Source organism: Lethenteron reissneri, chromosome 26 (genome assembly GCF_015708825.2).
Source record: "Lethenteron reissneri isolate LAM-NWPU_2019-01 chromosome 26, ASM1570882v1, whole genome shotgun sequence".
NCBI classification, from domain to species: Eukaryota; Metazoa; Chordata; class Hyperoartia; order Petromyzontiformes; family Petromyzontidae; genus Lethenteron; species Lethenteron reissneri.
This window is the reverse complement of record NC_083804.1, coordinates 16584966-16602751: the sequence shown is the minus strand read 5'-3', so window position 1 is coordinate 16602751 and position 17786 is coordinate 16584966. Positions and strand designations below refer to the sequence as shown.

At 46.8% G+C, this 17786-nt stretch overlaps 1 protein-coding gene across 1 annotated transcript; it reads right to left on the bottom strand.

The window, feature by feature from the left end:
• Positions 1-1400: 1400 nt before the first annotated feature.
• LOC133348005 (cilia- and flagella-associated protein 97-like) lies at positions 1401-15306 on the bottom strand. Its single transcript, XM_061560803.1, has 7 exons — positions 14192-15306; positions 10837-11736; positions 9984-10070; positions 8158-8302; positions 6615-6776; positions 5674-5765; positions 1401-3405 (listed from the first exon to the last, which is right to left on the bottom strand). Exons 1-7 carry the CDS (start codon positions 14360-14362, stop codon positions 3241-3243), a joined length of 1722 nt encoding a protein of 573 aa, XP_061416787.1. The 5' UTR covers positions 14363-15306; the 3' UTR covers positions 1401-3240.
• Positions 15307-17786: the final 2480 nt, after the last annotated feature.

Below are 17786 nucleotides of genomic sequence, written 5' to 3'. Positions count from 1 at the left end.
TTTGAGTTATAAGAATAGCATCAACAGTAAACATATAGAGTTATATATTACGTTTGGCAATGCTGAGAATACGATTCAGTTTCAGATTTTCACGAGTAGGCCTGTTAAATACAGTTAGAAAAGTATTGGTCAATAATGGTCGTAGTGATTGGGAACAATTGAGTTTGGATCAGGGCAGAGCCGGCCCAGCCACTAAGCGACCCTTGCAATTGCAAAGTGCCCCGTGGCCAGCAGAGGGCCCCCTAGAGTCACTGCTAGCGAGTGGGTGAAAAAAAATTATACATCGAAGGGGCCTCCAACCTAAATTTTGCTTAGGGCCCCCAAAGGTCTAGGGCCGGTTCTGGATCAGGCAGTCGACAAAGCCCAGAGTAGATGGATTATTTTGCAATGGGCGAGTAGCTCTGCCTTGTTGAACAAAACTAATAATGCACGTGAAGATCACCATCGTCAGCGATGATCTATCCTCTGCTGGATGAAGCCCTCCCAAAATTGTTGCCGCTTCTCACTCGCTCGCGATGCACGAATCCATCTGGCTCCGGAACAAGAGTTGAAAGTTTTTTTTAAATATTACTTATTTCAGAAGCAACCTGGCCACAAATGATAGCTCAACAAATTGGCATATTGTGTGGAAATTTATAGCAGCCAAATACTCTAAACTCATGTTTTCAATGTGCAGGTTAAAACCGCAGGACCCGAATAAAAATCCACGCGACCACGCGGAGAACACACAAACTCCCCAATATACAGCAGGCATCTGCTCCATCTCTGCGGTGAACGTCCTCTCGGGCATGTTCCCTCCTTTTGTTGCCACTCTGTCGTTAGCCTCGACCACTGGCTATCTCATCTCTTCTAAGCGGTGTTCCTCACCAAGCCGACTCTTGATAAATGGTCAAACGATGCCTATAATTTGCCTTTGTTGTTCTCTTATCGAAGTGTTTCTCATTTCTGTCTCTCATAATTCCAAACGTGCACCTCTACTTGCTTGATGTGCCCTTTTGAGCTGTTATTCAATGTTCTTTGTAAAGGGCCATGCCATTAGTTCTGGTGAAAATGTTAAACGCCATACGAAAGAAGCTACAAGGACATTGTTGGATAAATTAAGAAGGCCGCTAAATAATATTTGGCCGAAAATAAAAATAAGCAAAAACATCATGCACAACAATTTCGATAAACAAATCATATGTCAAGAAGAAACACAAATGGAAAGCACGTAAGAGTATATATATACATCTTCTTGGTTCTTTCGGTAAAGTCACGTAGAAGGGAAGTAATAAAATAATAAAAATAAAACATAATAAAATTAAATATTTTATTATGTTTTATTTTTATTATTAAAATAAAACATAATAAAATAAAATATTTTATTATGTTTTATTTTTATTATTTTATTACTTCCCTTCTACGTGACTTTACCGAAAGAACCAAGAAGATGAATCCCTGCAGTCACGAAAGCTTTAAATCGAAATATATATATACACATACCTAGGGAAGCTACTGAAGGTAAACCGTGATTAAAGCTATGAAATAAACAGGCAGGCAAACAGCAGGTAGGGAGCACTATTGGAACTAAACTTTATAATGAAAATCAACATAGCAATGTGCCTAAATAAGGAAATTGTAATCAGTGTAATTACCTGCAATAATATATGGAGCAGGAACATGCCTGTTGACATCTTTTGTTAAATTCCATACAGTCTTACTAGCAGGTAATGTTTTGTCAAATTCCAACGGGTCCGATTAAAGCCAATTGTATGAATCTCAATACAATTCTTTGCTGTAGCCATTTCATTCATTAAACACATAATCGAAATCTCTTTTTTTGTAAAATATAGGCAGGTCGTTTTGACAAATTGTGTTGCTTTCCAAATTAAGCCAATGCCTAAATATCTGGAATATTAATAGCGGACATTATAGGCTTCACATAGAATCTTGATCATGTGTGTTGTGTGCGCATGATTACGTGGAACAAACTATGGGAGTACGTGCACAGCTGTATGTGCACCCGTAGGTGTGTGCTGTACACATGTGAGTGAACAGACCACTGCGTATAGACGTGCGTGTGCGCGGCTGCTCGGAGCGACACTCGCAGTAGCATCCCCACCCTTTCACATTTACAAGGTTCCTCCACTGACAAGGTCAAAGATAACACCCATAAAACGATAACAGTGGGCAGCTGCATACAGGACTGCTGCTCAGTGGCCTTGTACGAGGGTCCCGAGATGAAGAGCCATGGAAGGGAATGAGAGTTTCTGTGGGGTAGAGTGGAGGGGTCCCTTCGTTGGAGGAGAGAAGGGGAGGGAGAGGAGGCCCCTTGGTGGTCGAGTGTTCTCAATGTATTAGAGATCTCCGAGGTAGAGGAGAAGGCCTCCAGTTGGAGAGAGAATTATTTTGGCAGAAAATAGGTTTCCTTGGTGAAGGAAAAATCATCTAGGTCAGTGGTCGGCAATCTGCGGTTCCGGAGCCGCATGCGGCTCTTTAAGGACCGCTTTGTGACGTTAATTATAAAGGACCACCGTCTCATAATCACATGCATTGTGGCTCTTGAGATATTGATATTTTTTTTTTACTGAATTCGAAGAGAAATTATCTTCTTGTTATTTTGGCTGCCGACCCCTGATTTAGGTGAAGAGGAGTCTCTTAGGATGAGCAATAGGACCCCCGTGGAGGGAATACCCCTCTGGTGGAGGTGAGTCATTTGTGTTGGATGAAAGGTCTCTTAGCAGACAGGAGGTCGTCTATATTGAAAAATGTGCCTTAAAATAACCATCAAAATTCCCATTAGGGTAGGAGGCTCTTCAAGGAAGATACAACCCTCCAAAAAAGATAAGCAGCTTGTACGTTGTAGATACATACCCAGGCTGTGTATTACAAGATATTCGATACGAGTTCGATGTGCCATTATTGAGAAAGAATACATCTAGAAATGATGGTCAAGTGTGTCACTATGACACTCGTGTGAAGTCAACGTGACGTCACTTCACAGCAGTTCCACGCTCCAATGTAGCGACGTCATTGTAGCATCACCGTAGAGCGCCCGACGGTGATGTTATATTTTTTATTTTATTTTCAATAATAAAACTTTAAACTCGTGTCAGATGGCACGCAACCTAGGTTCAGACCTGCAAGATAAGTGCCATCCATTTCTTGAGGTGCACCTGCCTTCAATTGGTTAGGGTATCCAGAGTTGTAACGAAGACCCTCAGTTGGTGGTGGGGTGTGGGACAGTGGGGGGGGGGGGCTCTAGACGGAGCTGTGGACCCCCAGGCGACGGGCCCTGCGGGGCGAGGAGCTTGGGGCCCAGGAGGGGCCGCCCATGTATGCTGCTTGGCGCGAGTACTGGAGGAGCAGCTCTGCTCTGGACAGACCCGGAGTCGGTCGCACAGCTTCCAGGCGGCGCAGTATGAGCTGTACACAACATGAACGAGGACATCAACGTCACTGTGAATTGTGCACCACTCTCCATACAATAGCTGTCCCCAGTGATCTGTAGAGCTTCTTGCGATCCAGTTGTATTAGAAGCTGCATGTAAATTAAAATTATTGTACTGTAACTGAGGCTGAGGATGACAATCACCACTTTTGCAACACCTAGAAGCTTTAAGTTACATTTAATATTTAATAAAATAATAACGTAAGCCTATTGTCAATCCACTGGTGGATAAAGACTTCCTCACGCTAAGTTGCTCCTCATAGGCCCTATGATAGAATAAGCCATGGAGATAATTTTACTCTACTTCACCATGCTGGTCAGTGTGGATTGGTGAAGCGGGGAGAAGATAACCAGGTCAGATATCACAGGCAACTGACGTTAGCTGTAGTCGGGAATCGAACTCAAGCCACTGAGGTCATATTGAACTACAGTGCCACGGTCATGAATAGAGGCGGCAAAAACACTGACAAATCCACGACCAACATAACCAACATCAACACAATAATCACGAGTACCATAACCACCGTTACTATCATCACCACCATTTACAATATCAACCCCACTATCAATGGAACCATGTCAATAGCACCAGTCACCACTATCAACAACACCGCCACCATAAACATTGTGAACTTTGACATCACCTGCAAGTCAGTATCAACACTACGGTTTATAGCAGCACAATCACCATCACCACAAACATTTCCTCGACCATTAATTGCCTGATTGCTCCATGTATTATAAGCAATAAAACTCAACATATTTCTCTTCATAGCACATCACGTAACACGTGCTATGACGAAGAGCCATTGCCCAAAACATTGCCAACTGCTGCACGTATTCATTTAATTTTAAGGCAGTGTTATTGATGAATCCGTTGAGTTTCATTGTTTTTTGTACCCGTGCACCTCTGCTAACGCAGCATCACAAAAACATCATATTTAATAAGTGGATACGTTTTCTTTTGTATTGATGATGATGTCCGTGAAAGTGGAGTTGGTCATTTGACTTACTCAAACGAATTGGTTTTAACAGTGCTGATGATGGTGGCGTTAATAATCGTGTGGATAATTATGTTTCTTGCATACAAATATAGGCCCAGTATTTGTGTGTATGCCAATGACCAAATCACCCGGAATGTGCCCTGACTCTTCAGATTTCATAAGCTAAGCAGACTTGAGCCTGGGTAGTGCTTGAATAGGTGGCCACTGCATGCCAGGCTCACTTTGGCAACGCGGGGCTGTGTTACATAGTGGCGAGCAGAGAGCACGCCCTATGCCCCCTGCCTTCAATAACCCGCACTGACCAGCATGGTGAAGCACGGTCAAGTAACCCCCACGATCCGCAATGAAGTCCTCTACCAGCAGTGGATGAACGGGCTGTCCACGTCCGGTACATGTACGTGTGGCGCCACCATGTGGCGATAATTGTATACGTTGGTGGCAATGCTGACGGTTGTGGTGGTGGTGGTGAATGTAACAGTGATGATGATGATGGTGTTGGTTGTACATCTGTCAGTGGTGTTTGGGTGAATGTAACACTTGTGTGGCTCCAGTAACTATATTGACGGTTGCATTCATGAGCAGAGTCGTCTCGCCCATGGTGTTGGTATCGATGGTGATATTTTTATGGGTTGCGTATTCCTTGAATGACGAATCACTCAGAATCTGTCTGCCAGTTCTTGGAAAACGAAGGGGTTCAGCCTGCTTAGCGCTGAGTGTTGTAGGCCTGGGCAGCAAGGTGTATCACAATATACAGTATTCGTTAAAATGATCTGTATGGTGCTTTCACAGCTATCCCATCATATTTGAGTATTTTCTCAGCGTTTTCCATATGACCGCTTGCATTGCTGCTTCACGGTCCGGTCTACCAGGTGGGCATGTCTGTGGGCATGTCGGTGGGCATGTCGGTGGGCATGTCGGTGGGCATGTTGCTGGGCATGTTGGTGGGCATGTTCGTGGGCATCTTGGTGGGCATGTTAGTGGGCACGGTCTCTTATCCATAAAACAGGTTTTTTTGGGTTAGGTCGCGTAAATATGTGTCGTTAAACCTGCCAGCACCCTACACAGCCAATAAAGATTGTAAAATCTGAGTACTCGGATATTGGAAATTATGTTAATGATGTTGATGCGGAGAGAGATGGTGATGATATTAATCATGATGATTTTTGCCTTTATGTTGTAGTGCTGTTGGTGGTGTTGATGGGTATGATGGTGTGTATGGTGATGTCTCATCAGTTCTCACCATGTTCTCCTCCTGAATTCTGCGAAGTGCCCTCTCCCGCGTCACAGCTGTGTGGTACGGTCTGCTGGGAACCATAACGACACTCCCACTTCCTAGTGGTACAGTCCACACACACACACAAGGTACATTTTCCTGCTGGACTATACAAATGGAAAAATAAAGGAGGGTCAAGCATAATTTCGGGATCACATATGAATATCCGAGTTCTCCTCTGGGGTTTTGAATGGACTGTGGGGCTTTCCCATAATAGTGCATGTGTGGTGGTGTAACTTAGAGCTACAATTTGTAAATGTTGTTGTCAGTTGAATTGTACTTCAAAAAAAGTCAACCGACAGATATCTTTGGATTGTGTGCCAACAGTAACACATCTCGTTAATCATGCAATCTAGTGGTGGTAAAGGATGTCAGACAAAACCCAGTGATGACCCTTCTGGGAGAACCCGCAGCAGAGGGCGAACGAGATCCGACATTGATAAAAAAATAAATCACACTTCCTCTTTATGCCAACCTTATAAAGTAGCTTCACAGTTTACGTCACTCTCCTGATTGTTATATTGTTGGGAGCCGTACAATACTGATATACCCCTTACATGCGTGGCCTTGTAGCTGCGTGGTTTCGCAATAATACCGTAATGATAAATACAATTTTGCGAATTGGTCACAATGTTTGATCGAGAACTCGGAGGTGCAGAGCGAGAGCTCAAAGTCTCTGACACGCCACCAGTCTGAACAGGTGAGCCTTGAGCTGCTGCTTAAAGGTTGACGCTGAATGGAATAGCCCCGTGCTTGAGCAGACCCATACCTGAGTGTCCTTTACTTGAATGGTTCAATATCCAGATGGGGGCCTTGGATAAGAAAGTAGAACTCTCAAATGGGGGTCATGAGGTGCTTTACTTATGGCCTCGTGCCTGCGTTGGGATGCACCTGCACAGCCTCCATACCTGCACGGCGGACGGGCGGGGGCAGTGGTGGCAGGGACAGGTGGCATAGGCGCTCAAGCAGTCGCTGGTTGTCGCGGTCGATTCTGCGCACCTGCTCCTCGCTGAACGAGTAGTTGGAGCGCAGTGGACGGCGCACGTTGCCGTAGGCACTCGCCCGCAGGACTGGCGACGCAGGGGACACATCGAGCCCCGGTGAGCGGGGAGGAGGGGCGGCACGAGGAGACATGGGAGAGGCACAGGGGGGCATTGAGGAACCACAGATGTCATTGGCAAACAGGAGACAATAGAGGGTTAAGGGAGGTAAAGGGGTGACGTAAAGGGGAACACAACGGGGAATGTTGGAAATGCAGGGGCATCGTCAACAGTCGTAGGGGCACAACGTGGTGTAGAAGGGACGTTTAGGTGTGGTAAAGAAGACGTGTGATGAGAGGAGGTGAGTCTTGGCGCACTGTGATGTGGTGAGGTGAGTGATTATAAAGTGCGGTGAGCTGCTGCGCTGAGTGGTGCAGAGGGGTTTGGTGAGATTTGGTGAAACTGAATGAGGCCAAATAAAGCGCATCATTGGCAATTGTGGTGTATTGCTCCTGGTCACTGATGTTCACTCACATCGTTGAGTTTACACGTGTGCATTTTAGCTGCGTGATTTTCTTTGATGCTTCGGACCATGTTTGTTGTTCTTTGTTCTTGCCACATTAATTGCAGTTTGATTTCGTTTTGAAGCTGTTTCATTGTCACTACTTTAATTATGTTTCGGTTGTGTGGCACTTTGTGACCTTACGTGTCATCATCATTATCGTCAGTATGTTTAAATTGCAAACATTATGATGGTGGTTAGGTGTAGTGAAGTGTCGTGAGGCACGGTGAAGTGTGGTTAGATGTGGTTTGGCAAGGTGAGGTGTGGCGAGGCATGGTGAAGTGTGGTGAGGTGTGGTGTGACAAGGTGAGATGTGGTGAGGCATAGTGAAGTGTGGTGAAGTGTGGTGTGGCAAGGTGAGGTGTGGCGAGGCACGGTGAGGTGTGGTGAGGCACGGTGAGGTGTGGTGAGGCACGGTGAGGTGTGGTGAGGCATGGTGAAGTGTGGTGTGACAAGGTGAGATGTGGTGAGGCATAGTGAAGTGTGGTGAAGTGTGGTGTGGCAAGGTGAGGTGTGGCGAGGCACGGTGAGGTGTGGTGAGGCATGGTGAAGTGTGGAGAGACATGGTGAAGTATGGTGAGGTGTGGCGAGGCACGGTGAGGTGTGGTGAAACACTGAAGTGTGGTGAGGTGTGGTGTGACAAGGTGAGGTGTGGTGAGGCACGGTGAGGTGTGGTGAGGCATGGTCAAGTGTGGTGTGACAAGGTGAGATGTGGTGAGACACTGTAAAGTGTGGCAAGGTAAGGTGTGACAAGGTGAGGTGCGGTGAGGCAAGGTGAGGCGCGGTGAGGTGTGGCAAAGCACGGCGAGGGGTGGTGAGGTTAGGTGTGGTGAGACACTGTGAAGTATGATGAGGTGTGACGAGGTGAGGGGTGGTGAGGCACGGTGAGGCAAGGTGAGCTCCACTCACCTCGGCTGGTGGCCGAGCTGCCCTCTCCAGGTGCCCGCCGAGTCTTGGGCCGTGTCTCCATAGCAACTACGGCCTTGAGCAGGTGGTTGAGATCCTCAGCCTCGCTGAGCACGCGCGAGCTGCGGTACCCACCACCCGACTGACCCTTGGTAAATAATTAATCAAACATCACGCAATTAGTCCACCACTCCTCAATTAGTCGATCGCCACAAGATGAATCACTCCTATGGTGAGTAATGTGGTGCTTATGGGAGAAAACACGTGTCTCTCGACAAACCCATGCACACACTCAAAACTCACCACGGACAGGTCTGAAACATGATCTAAACTGGCTCCGAAAAGCACCTCATTATTCTGTTTCCAGGTCATTTGATTTTCATTGGATAAAATTTCAGAGTGTACACCAACATACCGTACTGGATAAATAAACCCTTTATAATGACTGATTTCCTGTTCGACTTACTACGACAGATCGTATTGCACTTGCCAAATTAGCAATTTTGAATCGGCTCTGATTACACCCACTCACGTGATTTAGATCGGTACCATAATGTGACTCCAAACCAATCTCCTCTGGGTTTCCACAGATCCAATCCTGGTTGGGCATTTGAACTTATCCTGATCAATTGTGATTGAGTTTTAATGTATTGCAAAACAATGTACTGTGCAATACTTTTAGGCTTAAATGATATAACTACAGAATATCCACGTCTTTTATGAAGTAACACAACGTTAATAAAAAAATACTGGCTGAATCCTCATGTTTTTTTCAGGGGTGTCCGACATTAAGATATTTGGCCAATGCCATAACATGTTTTGCTTTGTGGAGGATACCAGATTACCCAGAAAAACCCACACATATGTAAAAAAGTTCCAACACATATAAAGTTATGAATGGCTGTTTACTAAGCCTATCAAACATATACAGCATCTGTCTTCAGAGTCACCAATCGCTTAAACCCTTTTATGTCGCCTTCTTCCCTTCAAACCGTCGTCACCCTACAGCGGATCTCATCCACATGATTAATTTTTCCCGCCAGTGATCAGCCGGGGTGAAACCAACCAATAGGCGTGCGTGCTCCTAGCCCTGCCCCCTTTTGCTGGCGAGAACCAATCAGCGGGACCCGAGGTGAGCTTTTAAATTTTACACATACAAGGAGTTACATACATACAAACATACACGTTTCTTACAAATGGGTTTATGAACCCACCTGCATACTGAATTCTGATGGCTACCATACCGTTGAGTGCGTTCGGGAGTGTTGCCCCCTTCCATTAGCACGGTTGGCTACGTAGGGTGCAAAAGAAGTTCAACATAAATACAAAGCCCATATGATCCACCAGGACTTTCCTCTGAACTGCTGAATTACAGACGTGTGTCATGGCTCCATCATACCGTGAAAGATTCCATTCATACATCTAATTGTGACTGCTGAAGCCTCTCATTAATGGATTTGTGAATCCAATCTTGACTCGTGATCTGATTACGAAACAATTTTTTAAAATAAATTATTCACAAATCAAATGGGACTCCTGCAGCCATTAATTAAAAAACCAACAAAGTTAGATCAGAAAAATGGAATCCAATCTTCCGATCAGGACGACGTCACGTGATATCGATCGCGCCTCTTTCGAATCCCACGTACGCATTTGTAACCTCTTTCACACCGTACATAGTTAACCGTGCTAATTGGAGGTGCGGTGGGAAGAACAACAAACTAATTCAGATATTTTCTGCAAAAACCCGATCAATCTGATTCCTAATTGAACGGGACTATATGTAGACCCTGAACGATTACTCGTAATCAGGTAGTACCAATGCTCACCTCCACACCGGATGAGAGAGGTGACAGAGTGGACGAGGAGGAGATGGCCGAAGAGGATGACTGCTTTGTCGTTTTCACCGGTTTTGCCTGCAGGCATACCCATCAGTTGCTCCGGTTAACACGAATGCTGCTTTGACATTCATTCAGTGACAACGGCATGGACATCGCCAGTAGACCTATTTAAAAATTTTCCTGACAGTGTAGCAGAAATATATTGTACTCACCTCATTTACTGGCTATATCTGCTGAAAGCGAAACTGTTACACAGTTGACAAGTATGTTGGCCAGGCCACAACATTGATCATCCAAAATAAGGGTAAAACTGTAATATGGATGTAATGTATGGTATCACAGCTGTACTACAATGTGCTACATTATGAGAGTTAAACTAATTGCCTACTTCCTTTACTACCACGATGTCTCTGCAAAGGCAACATTTTCAGCTTTTTAAGTCTGGTGCTGAAGAAAGGAGCTGTGACGCACATATTATACATAAATACCTCTGCTAGGCTTGAAAGTCATTATGTGTCTCTCCCATAATATTTGCGCCTCCGATTAGCACGGTTGGCTATGTACGGCGCCAAATAATTTCAACATACATACATAATTCTGGGAAGCCGAGAGAGTTTTTTACAACAGCGTGCACTATTTTATCAGTCACGGGGCTCCGAACTAATGCTTACTCATTAATTATCCGAACATAAATTTTAAAACAAGCCCTAGCTTTTTTTCTGCCAAAGGGTAATGCTTAACCAACCAATCCCTGACGACACCCTACAGAGATGAACACCGCACCGTGTCATGTGTCTGGATGGTCGGAGGGGCAGCGAAGAGTGTGGCGTTTTTTTTTTACCGTAGAGCAGATTGCAGGAGCCTGCCAAATGTCTGCCTTCCTGTCTTGTTTCTTGGACGCCTTCGCCTGCCGCGGCGATCGTGGGCCACCATCTAGGCTATCGGATGTCGACTTCACGACTGGGCTCGGCTTCCTGAGACCCTGCGCCTTCCCCGGTGGCACCGTGTGGTCCTCCTCGTCGGAGCTAGAACTGTCGTTCTTGATGCTGGCACCAGCCCTGGTTCCGTGCTCTTCACGGCTCTGCGAGGCCTGGCTTCGAGCTCTGGACCCTGTGCTCTTTTTGGATTTCGCGCTGGTCCGTGACGCGATGCTCTTCTTGGACGCGGTGCTGCTTCTGGACTTGACGGTGTCACTTGACGAATCTCTGTAGGATCTGGCACTGCCCTGGGAACTGCTCCGCCCCCTTGACCTTGCGCCATCTGGTGAATTCGCATGATCCGGAGGCTTCCCGTGGTCCGCTGACTGCGTACGAGACGGCGATTGAGCTCCACGTTGTGATTTGGTTTCATCTTCCAATTTTCCATCGCTTTCCGACTTGGCGTCATTTTCCATTTTCTTTTCTGATTTCACATCATCTTCAATTTTGGCACCATTTTGAGCTGTTCTGCCATCTATCGATTTTCTGTCATCCGCGGAACTGTCCTCGTCACTGCTGCTGCTGCTGCTCGTGCTGCTTCCTCTGCTCCTGTTGCTCTCGTGGCTCTCCACTTCCGCGCGTGGAGTCGTCTCAATGTCGTCACCCTCCTCCTTGTGGCCCCCGGTTGCCGAGGTGTCCTCTCCACTAGCAGTATCGAGTTTCGCATCCTTTGCTGGCTCCCCAGCCCGTACCCTTTGGGACGCCCCACCTTCCGCATCCTCGCTATCGCTGTCACTCTTCTCGCCAAAAGTCACTTGTCTCACCTGGAGGGAGGTAATGAGTGTCCAGTTGATTAAGCTGCCTCTCAGTCTCTACACTGCATTTACAGATGTTGGCTTTATCAGGGTCAAATCTGTAAATGATGATGAAACCCATCATAACAGAATCATAACCAGGGGTCGTAGGTACGGAGCCATGATGAGACATATGTCTGGTCTGGATAAATTCCCCTGAGCTTAATTCACAACTACAGTAGTGATGTAGTGATTACTGAATTTGATTATTGGTGAATTTTAGAATCATAAATGCGTACTTTAATCCTCAAATAATCAAATAACACTAAATACTTTTCAAGGGCAGTTATGTGTAGATGGATAAGGGGCCATCCATAAATGACGTCACGCGATTTTGGACGATTTTTGACCCCCCCCCTCCTCCTTTGTCACACGGCGTCACAAAAAGTCAAACCCCCCCTCAAATATGACGTCACAAAGCTCTACCCCCCCCCAAAAAAATAAAACATGCTTCAAGTCGCTTTAAACTATTGTCATTGTAGTGCGTATTTAATGTGGCGCTGTACTCTGATGTTGTAGGAGAATACATTTATTTAAAAGTCGATTTAATTAAGTAGAAAGTGTTGTCTATATTTATTTAAAGTTGCGCATTTTGATGTGACGTCACATTTCTCACCCCCCCCCCGTCACACATCGTCACAATGTCTGACCCCCCCCCCCAGGTGCGTGACGTCATTTATGGACGGCCCCTAAATGCAAAATTGTTGATCAAATTTGCCAAAGATGAAACAGGGCCTTAGGTATTAATAATACATCCTAATAATCCTTTCTAAATCAGTTTGGCTCTCCAAGTCTTGATGATTAACACTGCCACAGATCCATATGAACAGTAAGGCATGCCTTTGGTTATAAACCCCAATGATGAATCTTAAATGTGATTACTTGAATATCTATAGTGTCTCAACACTACGAAAAATTATCTGAGGATACCAGAGATGGCAACATATGAACACAAACAGCATATGCAGCCAAAAATAAGAATTTTTAAAAATCCCGACAGAAATATGTTAAATAAACAGCAGCAGAAAGACAACACAGCCACATACACGCTGTCTCAACCGCAACGGCACACAGAGAGAGGTGAATAACACTGCAGCGTATAATGCATAGCTTGATGCCACGTCGTTTCTATGCAACCAAGGAAGATACCTCCTGTCTCAATGGACTCTTGACCCAGTCAAACAAGCCAACAATTGTCTACGTGTGTAGTTCGTGGCTATTATAACGTGCGAAGCAGTCTGGCCCTCCGTGCAAAGAGTTCAGAGCGTGTGTGTACACAGATGAACAACGATGTCAATCCACTGCTGGATGAGGGACTCAACCACACTTTGTTGCGGGTCGTTGTTATTTTGACGACGAGAATTTCGGCGGCCTATGACCGCCTTATTTTAACTCTTGCGGAGGGCTTCTGCACGTTTTGCACCTCGCCCCCACTGATGTCCTCTTCTCCCCCCCCACCCGCCCAATGTGTGTGAATACTACTGACTCTATTGTATGTAGGGTGTGTAGGCATTTATTTTGGGGAAGGGGGGGGGGGAGTGAAAAAATTGGAAGGGGGGGTCGACAATTTTTGTGGACCCCCCACTTTCTATAACTTTTAATTCAGGCCTTCTGACATGATATTTTCATTTATTTGACGGACAAACGGAACGCCGGCCTTTTACAATAGATATAAAGCAGGTCCTCGACTTAGGAACGCAGGTACTTCACTAAGCTGGCCAGTGCTGGCTGGCTTTGATGAAGGTGAGAAACACCGAGGCGAAAGACGCCGAGTACAGACAACGTACAGTATTTGACTGCACTGCCCTCTGCTGACCACCCTGAAGCCAAGCAGCAGCCTCCGAACAAACAACCTGTTGGTGGATATTATTTGGCTCTTTAGGTAAAGTCACGTAGATAGAAACAAATCCAAGTAAATAAAAATGACGTTTCGAAACGTCGTAATTTTTCGAATAAAAGTAAATTAAAAAATAACGACGTTTCGAAACGTCGTAATTTTTAATTAACTTTTATTTTTTTCTATCTACGTGGCTTTACCGAAAGAACCAAAGAATATGAAATCCTGAAGTCACGAAAGTTTTAAGTCAAAAATCTGTTGGTGCATGTTGGGTCTCCTTTAATCATCCTCGCATTACCCGGGCTCAAGCCTGCTTAGCTTCAAAGATCTGACGAGGTCGGGGCACATTCGGGGTGATTTGCTTCACAGACAATTTGCATCGTAATTTACACAAACACAATGAGCCGCCCACCGTTCTCCGCAGCAATTATAACATGTGTAACACACACACACACACAGGGGCGGAGGGGGGGGGGTAACCAGCACTACGCCCGGTCGCCTTTGTCTCCCCAGGCGCTGATGTTTACACACAGCACCAAGTAATCGTTTGAGGCTGAGTCAACCTAGGGGATGGGGGTGGGAACTCACCGGCACAGGCGTGTGGCCTCCAACGTGGTTCTCAGCCCTCGGGGTCCCAGTCCCAGGTTGGTCCCTCGGGGTCTCCGGCTCCTTGGTCCCAGGCCCCCCGACCCCCGCCTCCGAGTCGCTGCTGAAGAACGCGTGATCCACGTCCCCACGCAGACTGCTGTCGCTCGCCATTGCGATGCAGCTGCTGCTGATGATGTTGTTGTTGTTGTCTGTGATTGCTTGCAGATGCTGTTGATGTTGTTGTTGTCTGTGATTGCTTGCAGCTGCTGCCTCCCTGCTGTCTCCTCTACTGCTGACTTGGTGCTGCTGATGCTGTTGTTGTCTGTGATTGCTTGCAGCTGCTGTTGTTGTTGTCTGTGATTGCTTGCAGCTGTTGCCTCCCTGCTGTCTCCTCTACTGCTGCCTTGGTGCTGCTGATGCTGCTGCTGATGATGATGTCGTTGTCTGTGATTGCTTGCTACAGGCGCTGTTGCGTCTACCGCTACGGCTGCTGTTGATGCAAATGCTGCGGCTGTATTCCACTGCTGCTACAGCTTAACTCTCCTGGTAGAGCTCCTGCTGCAAGTTATAATATCGCCTCTTGCGACTGCTGTTTCACTGGCACAGCTCAAGCCGCCTCTACTGGATCCTCCTGCTAATGCTGATACAGATAATGCTGCTGCTGCTGCTATTAATACACCTCCTGACGTCTCTCTCTGCTGTCACAGTTACTGGGGTCTCAGTGCTTGGTGGCACAGTGACCGCTGCCCATTAATCTCACTGATGCAGCTATTGCTGCTGATACAGCTGCTGCTGATGATGATACAGCTGCTGCTGATGATACAGCTGGTTCTGCTGCTGCTGATACAGCTGCTGCTGATGATACAGCTGCTGATGATGATGATACAGCTGCTGATGATACAGCTGCTGATACAGCTGCTGATGATAATGATACAGCTGCTGCTGCTGATACAGATGTTGCTGCTGCTGATACAGCTGCTGCTGCTGATGACACAGCTGCTGATGATGATGATACAGCTGCTGCTGCTGATAATACAGCTGCCGCTGCTGATGATGATACAGTTGCCGCTGCTGATGATGATACAGCTGCTGCTGCTGATACAGCTGGTTCTGCTGATGATGATACAGCTGGTTCTGCTGCTGCTGATACAGCTGCTGATGATGATGATACAGCTACTAGTCTCTCACTGCGGCTGGCGCAGCTACAGATATCTCAACACTGCCGCTGTTACTGCTGCTGCTGATACAGCTGCTGCTGATGATGATACAGTTGCTGCTGCTGATGATACAGCTACTAGTCTCTCACTACGGCTGGCGCAGCTACAGATATCTCAACACTGCCGCTGTTACTGCTGCCTCCAAATCTCTTTTCGCGCTCGCCGCTGGCCTTGTCACCAGCGGACACTTTGCCGTCCGCTTTCGCTATATCGTCGCTGTCACCGCTGTTCCTGACCGAACGGGGGGGGGGGGGGGGGGGCAGGGCACTAACAGCATCCAGCTGCCGCCGCTCGACGCTTCCCTTGCTGTCACTGCCGCAGGGCGTCCCACTTTGCCGCGTATCGATTTCACGGCGGACCGACTCAGAGTGGCTTCTTCAGACAGCCGCCAGCCGCCTCGTCGACTCGTCGAGTGCCGGCGTGGACGTGATTTGCGTTGCCGTGGCGACCGCCGCGCCGGAAGCGACGCCGCGCGCGCACGTGGCGTGACGTCACGCGCACGCGGGGTCGCCCTGGCAAGTTTGTCGAACCGTGGGCACGTGTCCGAAACTCGTTGTCGAGCCGATGCCGGTGGTGGAAATTCCACGCTCTTATGGCTTACAGCGCGGGGTGGTGTTTTGATTGGCAGCTCGCAATTTTTTTTTATTTTTTACCCGTGGTACGCACGACGGGATAGGATTCTGGAAATTCCACGTTCTTATGGCTTACAGCGCGGGGTGGTATTTTTATTGGCAACTAGCAATTTTTTTTTATTTTTTACCCGTGGTACGCACGATGGGATAAGATGCTGGAAATTCCACGTTCTTATGGCTTACAGCGCGGGGTGGTATTTTTTTTGGCAACTAGCATTTTTTTTTTTACACGTGGCACATACGACATAATAGGGTGGTGGAAATTCCACATTCTTATGGATTACAACGTAAGGTGGTGTTTGATTGCCGACTAGCAATTTTATATATTTCGTTTTTACCCGTGGCACACACGACGGGATAGGGCAGCAGTAGAGTCGAGGATATAATATAATGGGGAAAAAGGAAAAGGGACGAGAGAAGATAAAGAATTGGCGGTGGTGGCTACGCACGTGGCCTGTCATCCAGAGCTGTGGAGGTGAAGGTTGGTGGATCACGCGAATGTTGTGAAACTCCTGTGGGCGCTTTCGAGGAGGTGTCCTCCTACCGTGGCGGACTGGCTTGCCAGGAGAAGGCAATACGGCAAATTTTGACGAACAAAATATCGTTTCTGTTCTTGGATTGAATATTGCCCCATCGTACGCGTGGATTTTCTCCCACGTGTAGACACCTCTTAATTGTATGATACTTTAATATATCGAGGACTACAGAGCTTGGAGGGGGATTTGGCGCAGGCTCATCACGTGGTGGCCTTTACCGCTGGTTTGTGGTTCCTCGCTCCTCTTGAGTAGCGGTCTCTCTTGACGAATGTGCGGGTTCCAAGTCGAATATATGATTGTTAATTTAGAGAAGGATGAAAAGGGAACGGAACATGGGAACAAAGAGTCAGGAAAGATGAGGTATATGGAGGAAGAGGCTATTGCAGGGCCTCTGTGCTGCTACATGGAGCAGCGTCTGTTTTCACAAGGGGCGGGGAGACGGGAGGGATTCAGAGTGGGGATGGCCACACAAAAGTCATGGGATTTACGGGAGGTTTAGCTTATTTCGTATGGCTACTGATGTAGATTCAGAGCAACAACTACAATTTCACATTGAGGTGATGTCTCCTTCATATTTATGGATCGGGGCATTGCGTTGTTACATGTACCGTCTGTTATGGATGACCACAGTCGCACACTCCTGGAGAGTTGATTGAGCTACAATGATCCATATTTGTTTTTGGGTTAGGCCACAAGGTGGTCGTTTTTTGCCGCAGTTGTCATAAACCTTCCACCGCCCGACAATATTGTCACGGTTTACAAATAGGTGATTGGTATTGATTACTTCGCGCAAGAAGGGCACACAAGTGACATCACATCTCTCCCTCTAGTTAAGGAACGAAGCAGGAGGATTCCTCCACAAATCTGGCTGTTGCCTGATGAAGCTAGTTGTGATTGCTGGCGAAACATCATACTCAGATTGTAAATGTTGTGGCTTTGCTGTCCAACACACGAGTGTGCTGTATTAGTAACGAATTGGCATATTCTGTTTACGCGACAAACCTTACTAAATGGCTGTGTGGGGTGGTGTCGGGTTTAGCGACACATTTATATATTTACACGATTTAACCCCAAAAAACCTGGCTTATGTATTGATCGAATTCCGACCAATAAAGTTCCTCACCGGTGGCTTCACAATAAGCATACCAGACGTTGGGCCAACGTTGGCATGCGGTTAGAACCGTTGGATCAATGTTGGTCCAACGTTCCA

Bases quoted from the DNA above. Each gene is read 5' to 3' on its own strand.
- LOC133348005 (XM_061560803.1), bottom strand. From the start codon at position 14,362: ATGGCGAGCGACAGCAGTCTGCGTGGGGACGTGGATCACGCGTTCTTC. The intron at 8,303-9,983 runs GTGAGCATTGGT...TTATTTACCAAG, and splicing joins CTCTCTCATCCGGTGTGGAG to GGTCAGTCGGGTGGTGGGTA. The intron at 5,766-6,614 runs GTATGGAGGCTG...CTGTACCACTAG, and splicing joins CCCGCCCGTCCGCCGTGCAG to GAAGTGGGAGTGTCGTTATG.